General features: G+C 38.8%; 1 protein-coding gene across 1 annotated transcript in view; it reads left to right on the top strand.

The window, feature by feature from the left end:
• The window catches only part of CCDC30 (coiled-coil domain containing 30), a 117,382-nt gene that overhangs the window by 36,664 nt on the left and 62,140 nt on the right, over positions 1-18,578 (top strand). The window contains exons 7-9 of the mRNA XM_065914991.1: positions 210-281; positions 4,036-4,151; positions 7,314-7,412. Coding sequence (XP_065771063.1) covers positions 210-281; positions 4,036-4,151; positions 7,314-7,412 — 287 coding nt within the window. The remainder of the gene's footprint in view (positions 1-209; positions 282-4,035; positions 4,152-7,313; positions 7,413-18,578) is intronic.

The following is an 18,578-nucleotide window of genomic DNA, read 5'->3' as shown; positions in this document are numbered from 1 at the left end:
TCAATGTATGACAAAACCCACTGAAAAATAAAAAATTTAAAAAAAAAAGAAGAAGGCACTCTGGGAAAGCTCCTGGAGGAGGTGACGTTTATGCAGAAACTCAGAGGACAGCCATCAGAAAGAAAGTGTTCCAGAAGGTCATTTGAAATTTGATTATTATGCTAATCATTTGCTCCTTACACAAATATATTGCTCTTTTTTTCTTTTAGATTCTGCACTTGAGAAGGCTCAACTAGAAATTGAGAAATTGAAAGAAAATTTGATAAAGCTGAAAGAAAGTGGTGAGTAACTTTAACAGATATTATAATACTTAATAATAAAACATTAAACAATAATATAATTTATGTTAAGTAATGTTATTAAATAATATTTAATAAATAATGATATTACTACTAGTTCTATTATTACTATCTCTACCATCTTATTACTGTTACTACCACTTGTTGCTTACTAACTCATACCCTATCAGGCATTTTACATGCATTATCTCTAATCCTAACATCAATGCCAAGTTGTAGTATTATTCTAACCATTTCATAGGTAAAGAAACTGAGTCATGGCAATGTTAAATGAATTATCCAGTAGCTACATTAAGTATTAGAGCTATACGTCTGACTGCAAAACCTTTGATTAACACAAACAATATGTGTTTTACTGGGACCACTGAGGTTAAGACACTGTATAATGCATTTAACAACACCTCACCCTAACTTGGCTATGTATAAATGACAGTAGCTACAGCGAAATACAATGAAATTTGAGTGTTATAATGATAGTAGCTACAAAAATAATTTAAAATATGCTTAGTGGTTTTATACTTATAAAACTGGTTATATAAAACTGGTTTAATAGTTATAAAACTAGGTTTATTTATCCTGTGATGTTATAATTTATAATAAGTAACATGTATTTATTTGGTCTTCACCCTAGTAAAGGTGTCTTTTGTCTTGACAGTGAAGACTTTTGGAAAGTCCCTAGGTAACCACAGGATAAGCTTCCCCGGTGGCTCAGTGGTAAAGAATCCACCTGCAGAAGATGCAGAAGATGTGGGTTCAGTCCCTAGGTCAGGAAGATCCCCTGGAGGAGGAAATGGCAGCCCACTCCAGTATTCTTGCCTGGAAAATCCCACAGACAGAGGGTCTGGTGGGCCACAGTCCATGTGGTCACAAAGAGTGGACATGACTGAGCGACTGAACACACACACACACACACGCACATTAACAACATTATTTCAGGTCAGGGTAGATAAGGATTGGATGAGAATATCCGCTCTGAACCTAACTGTAGAGGTTGATTTTTAAAATATAATTTTATTTATTTATTTATTTTTGACTGTGCTGGGTCTGTGTTACCTCACGAGCTTTTCTCTAGTTATGGAGAGCAGGGGCTCCTCTCTAGTTGCAGTGCGTGGGCTTCTGATTGCAGTGGCTTCTGCTTGCAGAGCACGGGCTTTAGGGTACCTGGACTTCAGTAGCTCCAGCACGTGGGCTCAATAGCGGCTCCCGGGCACTAGAACACAGGCTCAGTAGTTGTGGTGCTTGGGCCTAGTTGCTCTGCGGCATGTGGGATTTTCCCAGATCAGGGATAGAACTCATGTCGCTTGCATTGGCAGGCAGATTCTTTACCAGTGAGGCACCAGGGAAGCCCTAGCTTGATGTTTTAAAAAACAAAAAGTCTGTATTCCATTTGTGATAAGCAGAACAGAACTAATTTTAGTGACCTATGTAAAATAGGCATTATTCAACTGTATTTTTAAGATTTGTGAAAATTAAAAATACTGGTAATATATAGTATAGAGAAATAGACAATGCCATTGTGAAAACGTAGCTTTGTACAATCTTTCTGAAGAATAATTTGGCAGGCTCTGTCAAATTTTTTATATGCACATGCCTTCTGATCCTGCTATGTCATTTCTTTCTGGGGATTAACTTTTTTGGAAATAATGTCATAAGGACTTAGAGATTGATGAACAAGGAAAATCCTTGTATAATTGTTTATAAGAATAAGCATTGGCAGCAAATCTAAATCTTCATCAGTAGGAGGAAAGTGAGATTGAAATGACAATTTGGACAGTGGTTTACTATGCAGAACAAAATGAGATACTGGCATTAACAAATCATAGTATATTAATAAGATGGACTCAAAAGGAACAAATTATCAATAAAATACAGGTGAATCCCCTGAATACTGTATATACTGAGTGCAAGTAGCCTGAAAGAAACTTATGTGTTTTGTAAGATTTAATTTATATGAAAACCAAGAATGAGCGAAGCTATTAATAGTCTCTGTGATAGAAGTCAGAAAGTGACTGTAGGGGTGGGTGGGAGTGGAGAACTAACTGAAAAGGATTTGAGGGTATGTTATGGTGTGATGAAAATATTCTGTATCTTTTTGAAGGCAAGTTCACAGGTATATAAAATTCTCAAAATTCATTAAACTGAACATTTATGACATGTTTGCTATATTGTATATAAATTATATCTCAATTTAAAAATAGTTCCACATAAGAAATGAAAAATGACTCTAGGTGAACTATCCTGTAAAGATATCCATGATGTATTCACAGGTGGCAAATTTGCAGATAGTGTTGTATAGCATTGTTCAAATTTTTTTAAACTGCGTATGCAAAAGTTAGAACAAATCTTGCCTTCCATATTTGTATATGGATTGTAAATTTTTTTTTCCTTTTTGGCGTGTTTTCAGCATTTTTCAAGTTAAAAATTCACATGCTAAGGAGAAAAAGGGGATAGCAAGGGAAACAAAAAAATGAAGAAAGAAAAAATTAATACAAGTTAAAAACCAAACAGGCAATGAAGAAGGAAGACAAAGGAAACTTTACAGCCACAAACGAAAAACAGGAAAAACATAAGTGAAAAAAAGAAACAGCTGCTGATCCAAGAAAATTACCGGCAACAAGTTTATACTATTGAAACCTTGATGAGTGCTAGAAAGAGCAGATCTCAACATGAGGTGCTGAGGTGAGAGTGGCCTACAGGCAGAGGTGCTACAGGAGAAAGATGACTTTGATGAATTAATCTGATTTCACTTGGGTAGTCTGTCTGTTCGCTGCTCCTAGCTCAGGGCATCAGCTGTCTATGGGGGTCCTGCTGTTACCAAGTGCAAGAGAAGTACCAAGAAATGCAGGAGGTGTGTAAGAGAGACTTTCCTAGGTGGTGCTTGTGGTTAAGAACCCACCTGCCAATGCAGGAGACATAAAAGCTGCGGGTTCAGTCCCTGGGCTGAGAACATCCCCTGGAGGAGGGCATGGCAACCCACTTCAGTATTCTTGTCTGGAGAATCCCATGGACAGAGGAGCCTAGCGGGCTACAGTCCACAGGGTCGCAAAGAGTTGGACATGACTGATGCGACTGAGCATACACGCATGTAAGAGAGGTGGGACCACAGGAGCTTAGGAAGATGATTTTCTTGGTCATTTAGGTTTTAAATGCTTTAAATTGTTTTAAAATTCCAGGTCCTGGAAGAACCTCTATTGCTGGAAACACTACTCTGAAAAAGTCCAACTCATTAGACTGGCATGAGAATTGAAGAAACATTCTGTTCTGTTTCATGAGTTGGTACAACATTCTAGGGTTGGACTTGAGAGTCTAGCAGCTCTTCTTTGCAGAGAATCACATGTGCAGAGACATGGTAGAACTGACAAGAACAGCAGGAAATAGTACTTCCTCAGTTTTTAGACTTAATGCCCCCAAATTAAAACTTCAATCCATGGACTTCCTTGGTTGTCCAGTAGTGAAGAATCTACCTTCCAATACAGGGGGCACAGGCTGGATCCCTGGTCCAAGAGGATCGCACATGATGTGGGGCATCCAAGCTTGTGTACCACGACTACTGAGGCTGTGCTTCACAGGAGAATCCACCGCACTGAGAAGCCTGCACACCTTTGCAAAGAGTAGCACCCGCTCTCAGCAGCTAGAGAAATCCCACGCACAACATCAAAGACCAAGTGCAGCCAAAAATAAATTATTTTCAAAAAACTTCAGTCCAATTGAATCAATTGCATTTTCTTTGTTTTAGACTCAATTGACCTACAGAAAGCAAAGGAACATAATCAGAGACTGGATGAGGAAATTCTGGCTCTAAGAAATCGGGTTCGATCACTTGACTCAGAAAAGAAAGTACTTGGAGAAGAGGTAAGTTGTTTAATTAAATTTGTTCCTAGAGTTAATTTAAATGTGTATAGACTAACAGCAGTTAGAGCAGCCTAGATAGATACATCATCCACTGGTCATTAGTGAAGTCTGCTTCTGGTGGCTGGAACAATGCAGGTAGATGCCAGACTTTGACCTGGATGCTTTGTATCAGTATTTCTGCTTCATACATTTTAATCACATATGCTAAACAGTAATGTTATTGCTATTGTGGTGCCGGGAGGGATTGGGGGCAGGAGGAGAAGGGGACGACAGAGGATGAGATGGCTGGATGGCATCACCGACTCGGTGGACATGAGTCTGAGTAAACTCTGGGAGTTGGTGATGGACAGGGAGGCCTGGCGTGCTGCGATTCATGGGGTTGCAGAGAGTCGGACACGACTGAGCGATTGAACTGAACTGAACTGAACTGATTGTGCTTTAATTTAGGATCTTTTCTCTTTAATAAGGATTTAGATAATAGTTTATACTTTTCACATTTACCAAAGTTTGAGGTTGTTAATACTAAACACTTAGTTGTGTTATGTTTTTGAACCATTTTTAATATGTACTTCCAGGTTCTAGATACACTATATGTTACTTCAATTTTAGTTATATTCATTTCATAATCATATCTCTAGTATCTAATACAATGCCTGGCATACACTGTAAGTGTTCAAGAAATTTTATTGCAAGAATGAGTAATTCAATCTCAAAAATATACAAGCAACTCCTGCAGCTCAATTCCAGAAAAATAAATGACCCAATCAAAAAATGGGCCAAAGATCTAAACAGACATTTCTCCAAAGAAGACATACAGATGGCTAACAAACACATGAAAAGATGCTCAACATCACTCATTATCAGAGAAATGCAAATCAAAACCACAATGAGGTACCATTACACGCCAGTCAGGATGGCTGCTATCCAAAAGTCTACAAGCAATAAATGCTGGAGAGGGTGTGGAGAAAAGGGAACCCTCTTACACTGTTGGTGGGAATGCAAACTAGTACAGCCACTATGGAGAACAGTGTGGAGATTCCTTAAAAAACTGGAAATAGAACTGCCATATGACCCAGCAATCCCACTCCTGGGCATACACACTGAGGAAACCAGATCTGAAGGAGACACGTGCACCCCAGTGTTCGTCGAAGCACTGTTTATAATAGCCAGGACATGGAAGCAACCTAGATGCCCATCAGCAGACGAATGGATAAGAAAGCTGTGGTACATATACACCATGGAATATTACTCAGCCATTAAAAAGAATTCATTTGAATCCGTTCTAATGAGATGGGTGAAACTGGAGCCCATTATACAGAGTGAAGTAAGCCAGAAAGATAAAGACCAATACAGTATACTAACGCATATATATGGAATTTTAAAAGATGGTAATGATAACCCTATAGGCAAAACAGAAAAAGATACACAGATGTACAGAACAGACTTTTAGACTCTGTGGGAGAAGGTGAGGGTGGGATGTTCTGAGAGAATAGCATTGAAACAAGTATACTATCAAGTGTGAAACAGATCACCAGCCCAGGTTGGATGCATGAGACAAGTGCTCAGGGCAAGTGCTCTGGGAAGACCCAGAGGGATGGGATGGAGAGGGAGGCGGGAGTGGGGATCGGGATGGGGAACACATGTAAATCCATGGATGATTCGTGTCAATGTATGGCAAAAACCTCTACAATATTGTAAAGTAATTAGCCTCCAACTAATAAATGGAAAAAAATAAATTAAAAAAAGAGTAATTCATTAGGATGGCTATTATCAAAACAATAAAAAATAACAAATGTTGATGAGGATGTTGAGAAATTAGAACCCTTTCTATATTGTTAAGAATGTAAGATGGTACAGACACACTTGAAAACAGTGTGTACTCCCTTTAAAAAGTAAACTTAGAGTTACCAGCAGTTCTGCTTCTGGGTATATACCCAAAAGAATTGAAAGCAGGCACTTGAACAGAGATTTATTCACTCATGTTCATAGCCAAAAAGTTGAAGCAACTCAAGTATCCATTGACAGATGAATGGATAAACAAAGTATGGTGTATATATGTGTGTGTGTGTGTGTGTGTGTGTGTGTGTATATATATATATATATATAAAATAGCTCCTTAAAAAGAAAAGATATTTTACCATATGTTACAACATAGGTGAAACTTGAAGCCATTATGCTACTTAAAATAAACAAGTCACACAAAGACAAATAGTGTATAATTCCATTTATATGAGGTACCTAAAGTAGTCAAAAATCACAGAGACATAAAGTAGAATAGTGGTTTCTAGGGACTGTGGGGAAGGGCAGGATGAGGAGTTAGTGCTTAATGATTACAGAGTTTCAGTTTTGCAAGATGAGAACTCTGGAGATGGATGGTGGTGATGCTTACACAATAATGTGAATATGTTAAGTGCTTCTCAACTATATACTTAAAAATGGTTAAAATGATAAATTTTGTGTTATGTATATTTTATCATAATTTTAAAATGCAATCATAAGAATGAATGAACAATGTTCAAGTTGTCTAAATCTCTATAAATTTGTACATATAATACTGATAAAATATATTCAATGTATGTTAAACATTTTTGTGTATGTTTTATATATATACACATATATATTTATATATGTTTGCTCAGTCATGTCCAACTCTTTCTTAACCCCATGGACTGTAGCCCATCAGGCTCCTGTGTCCATAGAATTCTCCAGGCAAGAATACTAGAGTGGCTAGCCATTACCCTCTCCAGGGGATCTTCCCTACCCAGGGATTGAACCTTGGGTTTACTGCATTGCAGGAGGATTCTTTACCAACTGAGCCACCAGGGAAACCTCCCCCACCCCCAAAGGGGGGGAGGAAAAAAAAATATATATATATATACACACATGCAAAGAGTCAGACGTGACTGGGCGGCTGAACAACAACACACATACATACATGTGAGATAAAGTTCAGGAAGAGTATATCCCAAACATTGTTACTTGTGGAGAGGGAAATGGAATTATGGGGCAAAGTTATGTGAAGGAAAAGATCATCTTTTACTCTATATACCTATATGTTGTTTAAATTTTTCACAAAAAGAATGTATTCATGTATAACCTATATATTTTTAAAATAAAGCACCACCCCCCTCACTGTGTATTTAAAATGCTTTTGTATTTCAGGTTGAACGACTTAAAAGAGGAACGTGTGACTCTCAGCAGAATAAGCATCTTGGAAACCACTCTCCTGGAAAAACTGTGGGGACTGAACAGAAAGTAGAGGTATTAAAGTTCTGTAATTTCTGACTTCTCGTTTTGAAGTGAGCTGCATTTTACACAGTGCACCAGAGCACTGGGTGCTGAACACAGGCTACTCTTTTCTTGCCTGCCATTTCCTATTGCTTTGCCAGAGTGTGGAGAAAGAAATCTGAGTACAGAGGATAGGATATGTTTCTGTTCACTTCCTCCCCACAGGGAATGATTAATATGTAAAATATAATGGGTTTCGATAAAGAAAAAAGAATCTTCCAAAAATACAATCAGTATGGGCATTTTTAATCATCCAAATGAAAAGTTGCTTTGTAGAGTCAACCAGTGGTAGGGGAGGGGTAGTGGGAACCCCATATCAGAGAGAACTAATGTGGTTTAGTCTCCAGTGTGTACACCTTGCAGTCTTTTCAGCACAGTCAGCCTGTGAAGTGGTGGTCGAAATGATCAAACACGAGGCAGACTGTAGCAAGAGCCAATGTATCACAGAGAGGGTGGTTTCAGACTTTGAGCTCCAGGAGAGGTGATTTTGCTGCAGCCTTTCTCTTGTACACCTAAGATGAGTAACGTTCCTTGTTGCTGAGGGATCTCCCTCACTGGAACTTGTCTTTTTTACTGTAACTCCCTGGGCCCTATACCCGCCACCTCCTCGGTATCAAGGAAATTATAGCCACTGGATTTCTTGATGCCCTACCCAAGGAGCCAATGTTCTTCTTGTCTTCCAAAACTCTTTCCCAGGTAATAATGCATTTTGTAGGAAGGAAGGAAAGAAGGAAAGGTAGGAAGGAAAGAAGATGGAGGAAGAAAAGAATGAAGGAAGGAGGGTGCTGGAGGGAGGAAAGAAAAGGAGGAAGGAAGGGAAGAAGGAATTTCCAGGCAAGGTTTCAGGTTGTCTATCAGAATTTCTCCCAGGCAGCCCAGAATGGTGGCACTCTGATTTAAAGTTGACTCAGTTAACTTCTTATTTATCCTTCCAGTATATCTTTATTCATATAGAAGCATTTTGAATATTTATTCAGATTTCCTCTTATTTATTCAGATTTCCTCCTTTCCTTCCTTTTTTTTTTTTTTCCTTTCTTTTTTTACTAAAATGCCTCTGGAGATCCTTCCATATCATACAAAGAGATCTCCCTCATTGTTTAAAACAGCTAGCATTCTGTTGTGTGGATGTACTATAATTTGTTTAACCAGTCTCCTGTTGATGGACACTCAAGTTATTTCTAGTCTTCTGCATACTTATACAGGTGTTTCTGTAGGATAGAGTCACAAAAATGGGATTATAAGGTTAGAGTGTAGATGCGTCAGTAATTTTGGTCAATGTTGCCAGATACTGCTCAGTGGAAATTGCATCATTTTCCTTTTCCTTCAGCAGTGTATGAGAAAGAGGGTTTCCCAAAGATTCACTAACTGACTATATTGTCAAATATTTACATTTAGTAAACATGCAAATGTTTATGAAATCTTTACCAAATGCAAATGAGAATGGGTATCTTCAGTGTAGTTTTCATTTCAATCATCTAGTGGTAGTGAGATTGAGCATTTTTCAAATGTTTAAAACTTATTTGTTTCTTTTATAAAATTAACTTCATTAAAATATTTAATACAGTATAAACATACATATTTTAAGAGTTGAGTTCAATGAGCTTTGACAAATGCATACATCTGTATAACCGCAACCATTGCAATCAAGAAAACATATTCGTTAACCTAAAATGTTCCCTCACCTTTTACTATCAGTGCCTCCCACTCCACCACTTTCTATGACCATACCATTTCTAGAATTTTAAATAAATAGAATCATCTAGTATACACTCTTGTGTTTGGCTTCTTTCACTTATTAATATAATAATGCTTTTGAGATTTATCCATATTGTTTCCTGTATCAGTAGTTCATTTTTAAACTGCTAAGTAATATTCCTGCATGTATAGATATATGATGCATTGTTTATCTAGCCACTGGTTAATAGATAATCAGGTTGTTTTCAGCTATTATGAAAAAGCTGCTACTAGTATTCACATACCAGTCTGTTTTTTTTTCCCTCTTAGATAAATACCTAGCAGTGGAATTACTGAATCACAGAGCAAGTGCATGTTTAACTTTATAAGAAACTGTCAGATTGTCTTCCACTTTGTGATGAATAATGCTGGTATGAACATTCATGTACAAAATTTTGTGTGAACAAGTTATCATTTTTCTTCAATATGTACATAGGAGTGGAATTGCTGCGTCATATATTAATTCTATACTTAACTTTTCTTAGAACTGCCAGACTATTTTCCAAAACAGTTGTACCATCTAACATTCCCACCAGCAGTATATGAGCACTCCAGTTTCTCCATGTCTTACCAACACTTGTTACATTTTGTCTCTTTTATTATAGCCATCTTAGTGGGTATGAAGTAATATCTAAGTATAATTTTGACTTGCATTTCCTGATTGACTAATGATACTGAGTGTATTTTCTTATGCTTATTGGCCATTTCTTGAGTTCATCATTACCTTGCACAGGTCCACATTTCCATTTGGTACCATACTTCTTCAGCCCAAAGAACATTGACTAACATTTCTTCTAGTGCAGATATAGTGATAAGCTTTCTGATTTTGTTTGTCTGCAAAAGTCTTTGTTTTACTTATTTTTTTTTCTATTTTTTCTTTACTGTAGTAAAGTACATAAAACAGAAAATTTACCTTGTTAACGATTTTTAAGTGTACAGTTCAGTGATATTCAGTTCAGTTCACTTCAGTCACTCAGTCGTGTCCAACTCTTTGCAGCCCCATGAACTACAGCACGCCAGGCCTCCCTGTCCATCACCAATTCCCAGAGTCCACCCAAACCCATGTCCATTGAGTTGGTGATGCCATCCAACCATCTTATCCTCTGTCGTCCCCTTCTCCTCCTGCCCTCAATCTTTCCCAGCATCAGGGTCTTCACCACCATCCACCTCTAGACCTTTCTTGATCTTGCAAAACTGAAACTCTATACCCATTAAACAATAACTCCTTTTTTGCCAAAAGTTTTCACTTTCGTCTCAGATTCAAAGGATTTGTTAACAAAATAAGCCACTCATTATATACAAATAAATAATACAGAAATATGTTAGAGAATTATCTAGCTTACTTTCAACATAGTAACATTAACAGGAAAGAGAAATAGAAAGAGCAGAGAATACATCACCAAATTGGGTTTTTTTTTTTTTTTTAAATATTATTTTATTAGTTGGAGGCCAATCACTTTACAACATTTCAGTGGGTTTTGTCATACATTGGCATGAATCAGCCATATAGTTACACGTATTCCCCTGAAACGGACCACCAGCCCAGGTGGGATACCAAATTGGGTTTTGACCAACATCCAGACTTAAACAGCACTGGGAAGTCCTGTGTCACAGCACATCTGGAGTCCCAATTGGGAAAGGGTCCCAGGCAGCATGCTGGCTCCACGGTGAGACTTCAGAGATTGCAGTTCAGGGTTCCCACTTATAATCCCAGGATGGATGCAAACTGGTATCATCATCAGTCTGTGACCAAATTGCGAGCCTGGTTTCCTGTTAATGCTGTTTGTTTTGTTTTGTAAAACTTGGAAGTTGCTAAGCCTGGGATGAGATGGTTGGATGGGTCACTGACTTGATGGACATGAGTTTGAGTAAGCTCCAAGAGTTGGTGATGGACAGGGAAGCCTGGCGTGCTGCAGTCCATGCGGTCTCAAAGATTCGGACATGACTGAGCGACTGAACTGAACTGAACTGAAGCCTGGGGCTTGGTTAGCCAGGCCCCCTTCAGGGGCTCAACAATCTCAAGATTCTTCCCCCATCTTATCTATGGTGCTGCAAGTTTTGCACTCACAGCAGGCAGTCACTCCCAATCAGGGCAGTGTCCGAGCAGGTTTTAGAAGATTTAAAGGTTTAAAGGTTAAAACAAGGTCAGAGACCTTCCCTGCTTTGTCTCTGAAGCCTAAACAAGACTATTTATTTAATTTCCCTAACACTCCTCATCCTGCCCTTCCCTCCCAGCCTTGGCAACCACCATTCTACTCTCTTTCTCTATGGTTTTGACTACTCTGAGTACCTCATTTAAGTGGAATCATACAGTGTTTGTTTTTTTGTGACTTTCTTACTTCAGTTAGCATGATGTCTTCAAATTTCATCAGTATCATAGCATATATAATTTTAATATGATGTATTAATCTTTTAAATCATGTGAAAAACAAAAAGTAGAGTTTCAAGCCATTGTTGCAATAATACTAGCTTTTATAATTGCTCATATATTTACCCTTACTGAGATCTTTATCTTTTCCTATGGCTTTGAGTGACTGTCTAGTATCCTTTGTTTTCACTCTATACGAGTCCCTTTAGGATTTCTCACAGGGCAGCTCTAGTGGTAGCAAGGTCTTGTGACTTTTGTTGATCTGTGAATGTCTTCATTTCTTCCTCACTCTTGAAAAGACCGTTTTGCTGGATATGGGATTCTTAGTTGACAGGTTTTTTCTTTCAACATTTTGAATGTATTAGCCCACTGCCTTCTTGTCACTAAAGCTTCTAATGAGAAATCTGCTGATAATCTCTTTGAGGATCCATTGTATATGACAAGTCACTTCTGTCTTGCTGTGCTTTCAAGATTATTTCTGTCTTTGTCTTTTAGTAGTGTGATTCTACTGTGTCTCACTGTGGGTCCCTCTTGCAGCTTACTGAGCTTGTTGGATATTTATATTTATGTCTTTAGTCAAATCATCATTTTCTTTTGTTTTTAATGGTGACCATGGTTGTGACCCATTCCTTGTTCTGTCATTCATAAATCAACCTGAAGGAGGCTGCTCTAGGAAGCAACACCAAGATGAACTTAGAATTACAAGAATTGTCCTTCACAGGGGTGATACCTGTGAAGGATAAAAGGAAGGAGTAGACATGGACAGGCAAAACCTTCAGGTCATAATATAGTTCTCACATCTGTTCAAGAAAAGAGAAAAAGCAGGAAAATTGGTTAAGAAGAGCCTAAGACTGTCTTGCAATCCTGAGAAGTCTAGCCCAGGCCTACAGGAGGCTTTGGCACAATAATAACCTGTAGAGGATCCACACTGGCCAGAAATGGCCAGGCTTTATTATTTTCACTATGCTCAGTCATTCACTGGAGGCTGCCTGGAAAGAATGCGGCATGTTCTTTCTTGAAGTGAGATAGGATACCTTGTGGCCCTTTGTATCATGGAATTCTTGACAATAGAAAAGACCCTTGTAGAATAATTGGTTCATCTACCTTCCTCTATGATAGACGTTGTCTATGACATTCTGGATAAATAAGAATCTATCTTATTTTAAAAGATGTGCCAAAAAGAAGATCATACAGTTTTTCTCCCTAAAGTACTGGACAATTTTTTCTGTCTCATCTCAATTGTCTAGGCTATGATAGAAATCAGTTTTCTTTTCCTTGTCATTAAGGCTTGAAATATGTGTGGGTTTCTAAAATAATAAAGCTTTATATTGACCGTCACTGATCCTCTCACCTACTTCATCCCACACAGAGCCAGCTGGAAAGGGGCACTGAGGAACACTGTAAGTAAATGCTTCTTCTCTATAAAGTAGAAGGTCTCTAAAATTAGAGAAGTTACTTAAGAAATAAGTAGTTAATTATACTTAAATGATTTTTAAAGTCATTTCCTGAGGAAAGAGGATGTAACTATAAATAGATTTTTGCTTTCAAAGTTCTCTCTTAATCTTTCATGAAGAAAAAACCTCAAGCTTCCTTGATTATGTTTAGTAGCTGGATGGATATCAATAAGTATTAAGTCAAGAGTTTTTTCAGTAGGGGAATGAAGGGAACTGTGTACTGTAATCAGTAGGGAGACAATAGCAGCACTTTTCCTTGAGCTCATTTCCAGATTTTGACCTAGTGCCATGCTTTCCTTGTCATGGATCTTCAGCTTTCAGACAGGTCTTGGGAAAGTGAAAGTTACTCAGTTGTGTCTGACTCTTTGCAACCCCATGAACTGTAGCCTGCCAGGCTTCTCTGTCTATGGAATTCTCCAGGCAAGAATACTGGTGTGGTTAGCCTTTCCCTTCTCCAGGGGATCTTCCCAACCCAGGAGTCGAACAGGGATCTCCTGCATTGCAGGTGGATTCTCTACCAGCTGAGCTGCCAGGGAAGATGCCAGGAACTCAGTGTCTCATGCAATTATCCTGACCTATAGCGACTTTATTTTCTGTGTCCTACAGAAAGTAAGTAAAAGGATAGAAACTAATATTTGAGTACCTATAATGTTTCAGTGACTTCACTGGGGGTGGGGGGTTTGACATAATTCACTTAAGGTTAGCAAGCCTTTGGAGAGCTTAGGTATTGTTCACCTTGCTTTACAGATGAGGAAACCAAGATCACAGACGCACAAATGTAGAAGTCAAGATTTCAGATTTCAACTGACTACAAAGCTCTTTTTTTTTTTTTTTTTTTTTTTGCCACTATGATTTCCAAACTGTGTTTCAGAGATTCTTGCTGTTCTTAGGTACAAATCTCCAGGCCTTCTACCTCCACATCAGCCAGAGACGCCTCCACTTGTGAGCACTCTGTAGCTTCTCCATAAGAATTCTTCTGAAGATAAAAGGAAGCGGGAAGCCCTGTAACTTCAAATGGACAAATAATTTACAAAACCACTCCCTTAAGTCAGACAGACTCCTCCATATATGACTATGTTCTTTATCCATTTTTACATGCAGATAGATTTACCGTTAAATGGGCTGTCTTAGTGTTGCTAGTATCCATGTTCTCAAAGAAAATGCTTAGTTGCAGCATGTGAACTCTTCCTTGTAGTATGTGGGATCTAGTTCCCTGACCAGGGACTAAACCTGGCCCCCTGCATTGGGAGCGTGAAGTCTTAGCCACTAGACCACCAGGGAGATCCCAGAAGATGCTTGAAATGGAAGAAAAGCTAGGTATCTGGCAGGAATAAAAAGTAGTCATGATGTATTTATCATCTGTCATATGTGTGATCTTGTTTTACTAACATAACCTTATATAATCCTTACAACAGTCCTCCCCGAGGTAAGTAGGTATGTTCTGTTTCACACTTGAGTAGAGGAACTTGATAAAGTAAGAGGCACAGCCAGGAATTGATCCAGGTCTGTCTGGCCTTAGAGACCATTTTCTACCTCATACCAACGCTCGTGAGGGTTCATAGAGGGAGCATATTATAATTCACGGGGTCTACAGCACACCCGGCACTGAGCACGTCCCTATCTGGAGGTGATGACCCGGCAGCATTTTTTCTCTGCAGGGCCTGCACCCGCCATCTCCTTTGACTGTGCCCGTGAGAGAGGACAGCATGACACAGGCACGTGGCGGGCGAGGAGGTGGAGGCTGGCGGTCGCTCTCGTCATGCGGTGCCTGGGGGCACAGTTTGGCTCAGATGTCAGACGGCCCCCGCCCTTCAGACAGTAGAACACTGCAAGTGGGGCATTCTGAGCTGTTAGACTGTTCTCCAGAGTTGTTGGCAGCTACCCTGTGCCAGTGAGGCGATCCCCTAGAAGTCTGTTCCTTCTCCTCTGCTTACTGCTGGCTGACAGGTGAGGCAGGCTCCCTTCAGTTGCCTAGAGATCACTATGTCCATTGCTTATTTCTCACAGTACTGTGGCCCCTTTCCTGTGTTTTTCTGCTCTAAACTTTGATCATCAGTCTCGTGAGATACATAAATCACCTAAATTTATGGCTGTATTTAGTATGCCACAAATTATGGTAAATTTCAAGTATATATCCTTTTGAAAAGCTCTCTCTTGGAAGTTATAGCATTAAAGTACATGGCATTCTTGTATAGAGAAAACACAGAAGAAATGGGTGGAGCGTTCATTTTTAAGAGTTGAAAACATTTTCTGCACTTGGCACTCGGTCATCTCAGGCGGTGTAAGGGCAGGGCTAAGTAGACTCTTGAGTGTTGAATGCATCAGCATGTCATGTGTGGATGTACAGAAACATTAATCAGTGCACATGGCAGCTGATGAGCAGGGAGAAGCTGACCTGGGGATAAAATATATTCTTCCCTGTATCCTTGTGCATTTCTGCTAGGAAGTCAGCATGATTCTTTGATAGATCTTTTGTCCATACCGCTAGATAGGAGGATATGTAAAAGCTACACTTAGGTTTCAGCATCCATTTTTCCAGTAGAATTCCCCATTTTTCTCAACTCATTGATCTGGAATTTCTATTAATATTTCTATTCTATTGATATTTAACATGAGGAAGATAAATTATTGATAACCAACTTTACTAAACTAGTGGATTTATTTTTTTAATCTGTAGGTTAAGTTTATACAGTCTTGCAGTAAGTTATGAACCTGGGAATATAAGCAAACTCCAGAATACTTTCCCCAAAATTTGATTAGATACAAATCAGTTATTTCCTTTCTTCAGCCTAGCAACGGAATATTTTTATCTCTGAATTGAAAAGTTCAAGTTGAAGTTTCTGTTGAAACCTAATTCTGATAATAGTAATAAGTAATATCAATGTTGGTGTCTCCTGTTTCTAAATTATATCTAAATACTCATAAACCTCCTTTGCATTTAATTTTATTACTGGTCCAGTCAGCACTAACCAGGAATAATTAGGGAGTTTGGGACAGTCACGTACACACTGCTAAACTCAAAATGGATGACCAGCAAGGACCTGTTGTATAGTACATGGGACTCTGCTCAATGTTATGTGACATCCTGGATGGGAGAAGGTTTAGGGGAAAATGAATACACGTATCTGTATGGCTGAGTCCCTTTACTGTTCACTTGAAACTACCACAGCATTGTTAATTGGCTATACCCCAATACAAAATAAAAAGTTTAAAGTTTGATGAAAAAGAAAAGTTAAAAAAATAAGGTAAATTATCAACTCGTTTAATTCAGAATCATCAGGATTCTGTAGCATGTTTTCCTAATAGTGCTTGTTCCCTTTGGTTAAGTTGCCAAACAGAGCAAGGACTGAAATATATCTTAAAGCAACTCTCCAAAGCATCCAAGACCAGATAAAAGATGGAATTGCTGGTAGGGGAGTTTTCAAGGCTGTAGCCTCCGGAAGAGATTCTTAAGAATTGTAGCTTATCTTTTCAGCATTTTTAAAAAATAGCAAATATATGTATGTATTTTAGCTGATGGTTTATTTGGATTAAGATTTCCCTCTTGGAGCCTGACTTATCAGATAGGAAGACAGATGAGAAACCAGTATGAAAGGTCAAGAGAGAGTGAAAGCACAAGATTTAAATGATGTAAGAAATTAAAAGGTCATTTTCAGTTACATTTTGTAATACAGGTGATGCAGACTCTATAAGAATGCTTAAGAATTACTGAAAATAGGCGCAGTGTTAGTTGATGAGTTGTGCCTGACTCTGCAACGCCATGGATTGCAGCCCACCAGACTCCTCTGTCCATGGGATTTTCCAGGCAAGGATACTGGAGTGGTTTGCCATTTCCTTCTCCAGGGGATCTTCCCCACCCAGGGATCAAACTCTGATTTCCTGCACTGCAATCACATTCTTTACCAACTGAACTATGAGAGAAGTCCCAAAAGTAGGCAAAAAGAATGGTAAATTTACATCCTATGATCGTGATCAGTGGTTATAGAAAACCTTCCAGGATTAGTCATTCAGGAAGGAGCCCTTGAAAACTGTATTTAGAACAAACTAGTATATTGAAATTGTAAGGATGACTCCTACTGTTATGGCTATAATGTACGTAGGACAAGTGTTAGTTCCATTTTACAGCTGAGAAAAAGGGGCTTAGAGAGAAAAACCCATCTTATGAGCTATGGTACCATGAATTAATTTTGCCAGGTTCGTTTCTCCCCATATGACTTTATAATTGAGTTGGGCAGAAAAGTATTATCAAAGTATAAGATACACGATTATTGTATTGAATATATAGAATTAATTATCTAAAATACTTTTTGCAGATATTGAAAATGAGCCAAGAAAAAATTGAAATATTTGAAAGTGAGTTGTCAGAAGAGAGAGAAAGAAAAAAGCAGTTGACATCTAATCTTAATACTGAGCAGAGAGCTTTGGAAGTTGAAAGTGAGGTATTTTGCCATTTAGGATGTTATTTTCCTCTTTTTGCTTTTGTAATTTAGGGATTTCATATTATTTATTGTTATTTTAAAATAAATTATAGCTATAGAGTATTATTTGTATTAGGAATAATAGGGTGACTGTTGTTTCTCCAGGCTGAGTTCCAACACTAGCCCAAAAGAGTCCTTTAAGTAGAAGGGATTTGATTGTTATGATGGTTGTAGAGTCCCAGACTTGTCCCTCCTTTTAACCGCTGGTCATACCATCTTGGAAAGGTCTATCAGGAGACATACCAGTCTATATTTGGCAGAGAGACCTGGAAGTGAGTTCATGGAATTCTAGATCATTAATTCAGAGGATGGTGACAGTCAGTTTGCAGGGTGGGTGAGAGCTAGGCACAGTGCCCTAAATCTCATGCTGCTGCTAAGTCGCTTCAGTCGTGTCAGACCCTATGCGACCCCATGGACTGCAGCCCACCAGGCTCCCCCGTCCCTGGGATTCTCCAGGCAAGAGTACTGGAGTGGGGTGCCATTGCTTTCTCCCTCGTGCTGATGACCAGTAGGAATTTTCCATGGAATGAGGTGGGACACTGATAGCACTTGCCCTCTTCTATGGTTTTGGATGGCCACTCCCTACCTTCTCTCCTCATCAACACTTTCCTCCCTGTCTGATCTCAAGCCTTTGGGAATAGTAACAAGCATTGCATGCTTTGTGCGAAGTTGCTTCAGTTGTGTCTGATTCTTTGTGACCCTATGGACTATAGCTTGCCAGGCTCCTCTGTCCATGGGATTTTCCAGCAAGAATACTGGAGTGGATTGCCATGCCCTTCTCCAGGGAATCTTCCCAACCCAGGGATCAAGCCTGTTTCTCTTATGTCTCCTGCATTGGCAGGCAGGTTCTTTACCACTAGCACCACCTGGGAAACACCATAAAGTAAATTTTATGTTATCTGCTCCCTTTATAGAGAGCTACACCACAGCCTGGCTCTCAGGCCCTGTCATCCACCAGTCAAATGCTGCATATTCTATGTCATCAATGCAGAAATTTAATAAAAATCTACATCTAACTAAAGTATTTTCTCTCATGAATATGGAAAAAATCAGAGGATTAGAGGAATCCCTAGTTAAGTCACTGAATATGCATTAAGTAAGACAG

This window comes from Muntiacus reevesi, chromosome 1 (genome assembly GCF_963930625.1).
Source record: "Muntiacus reevesi chromosome 1, mMunRee1.1, whole genome shotgun sequence".
Lineage (NCBI taxonomy): Eukaryota > Metazoa > Chordata > Mammalia > Artiodactyla > Cervidae > Muntiacus > Muntiacus reevesi.
The sequence above is the reverse complement of the archived record's forward strand: the minus strand, read 5'-3'. Positions and strand labels throughout refer to the sequence as shown.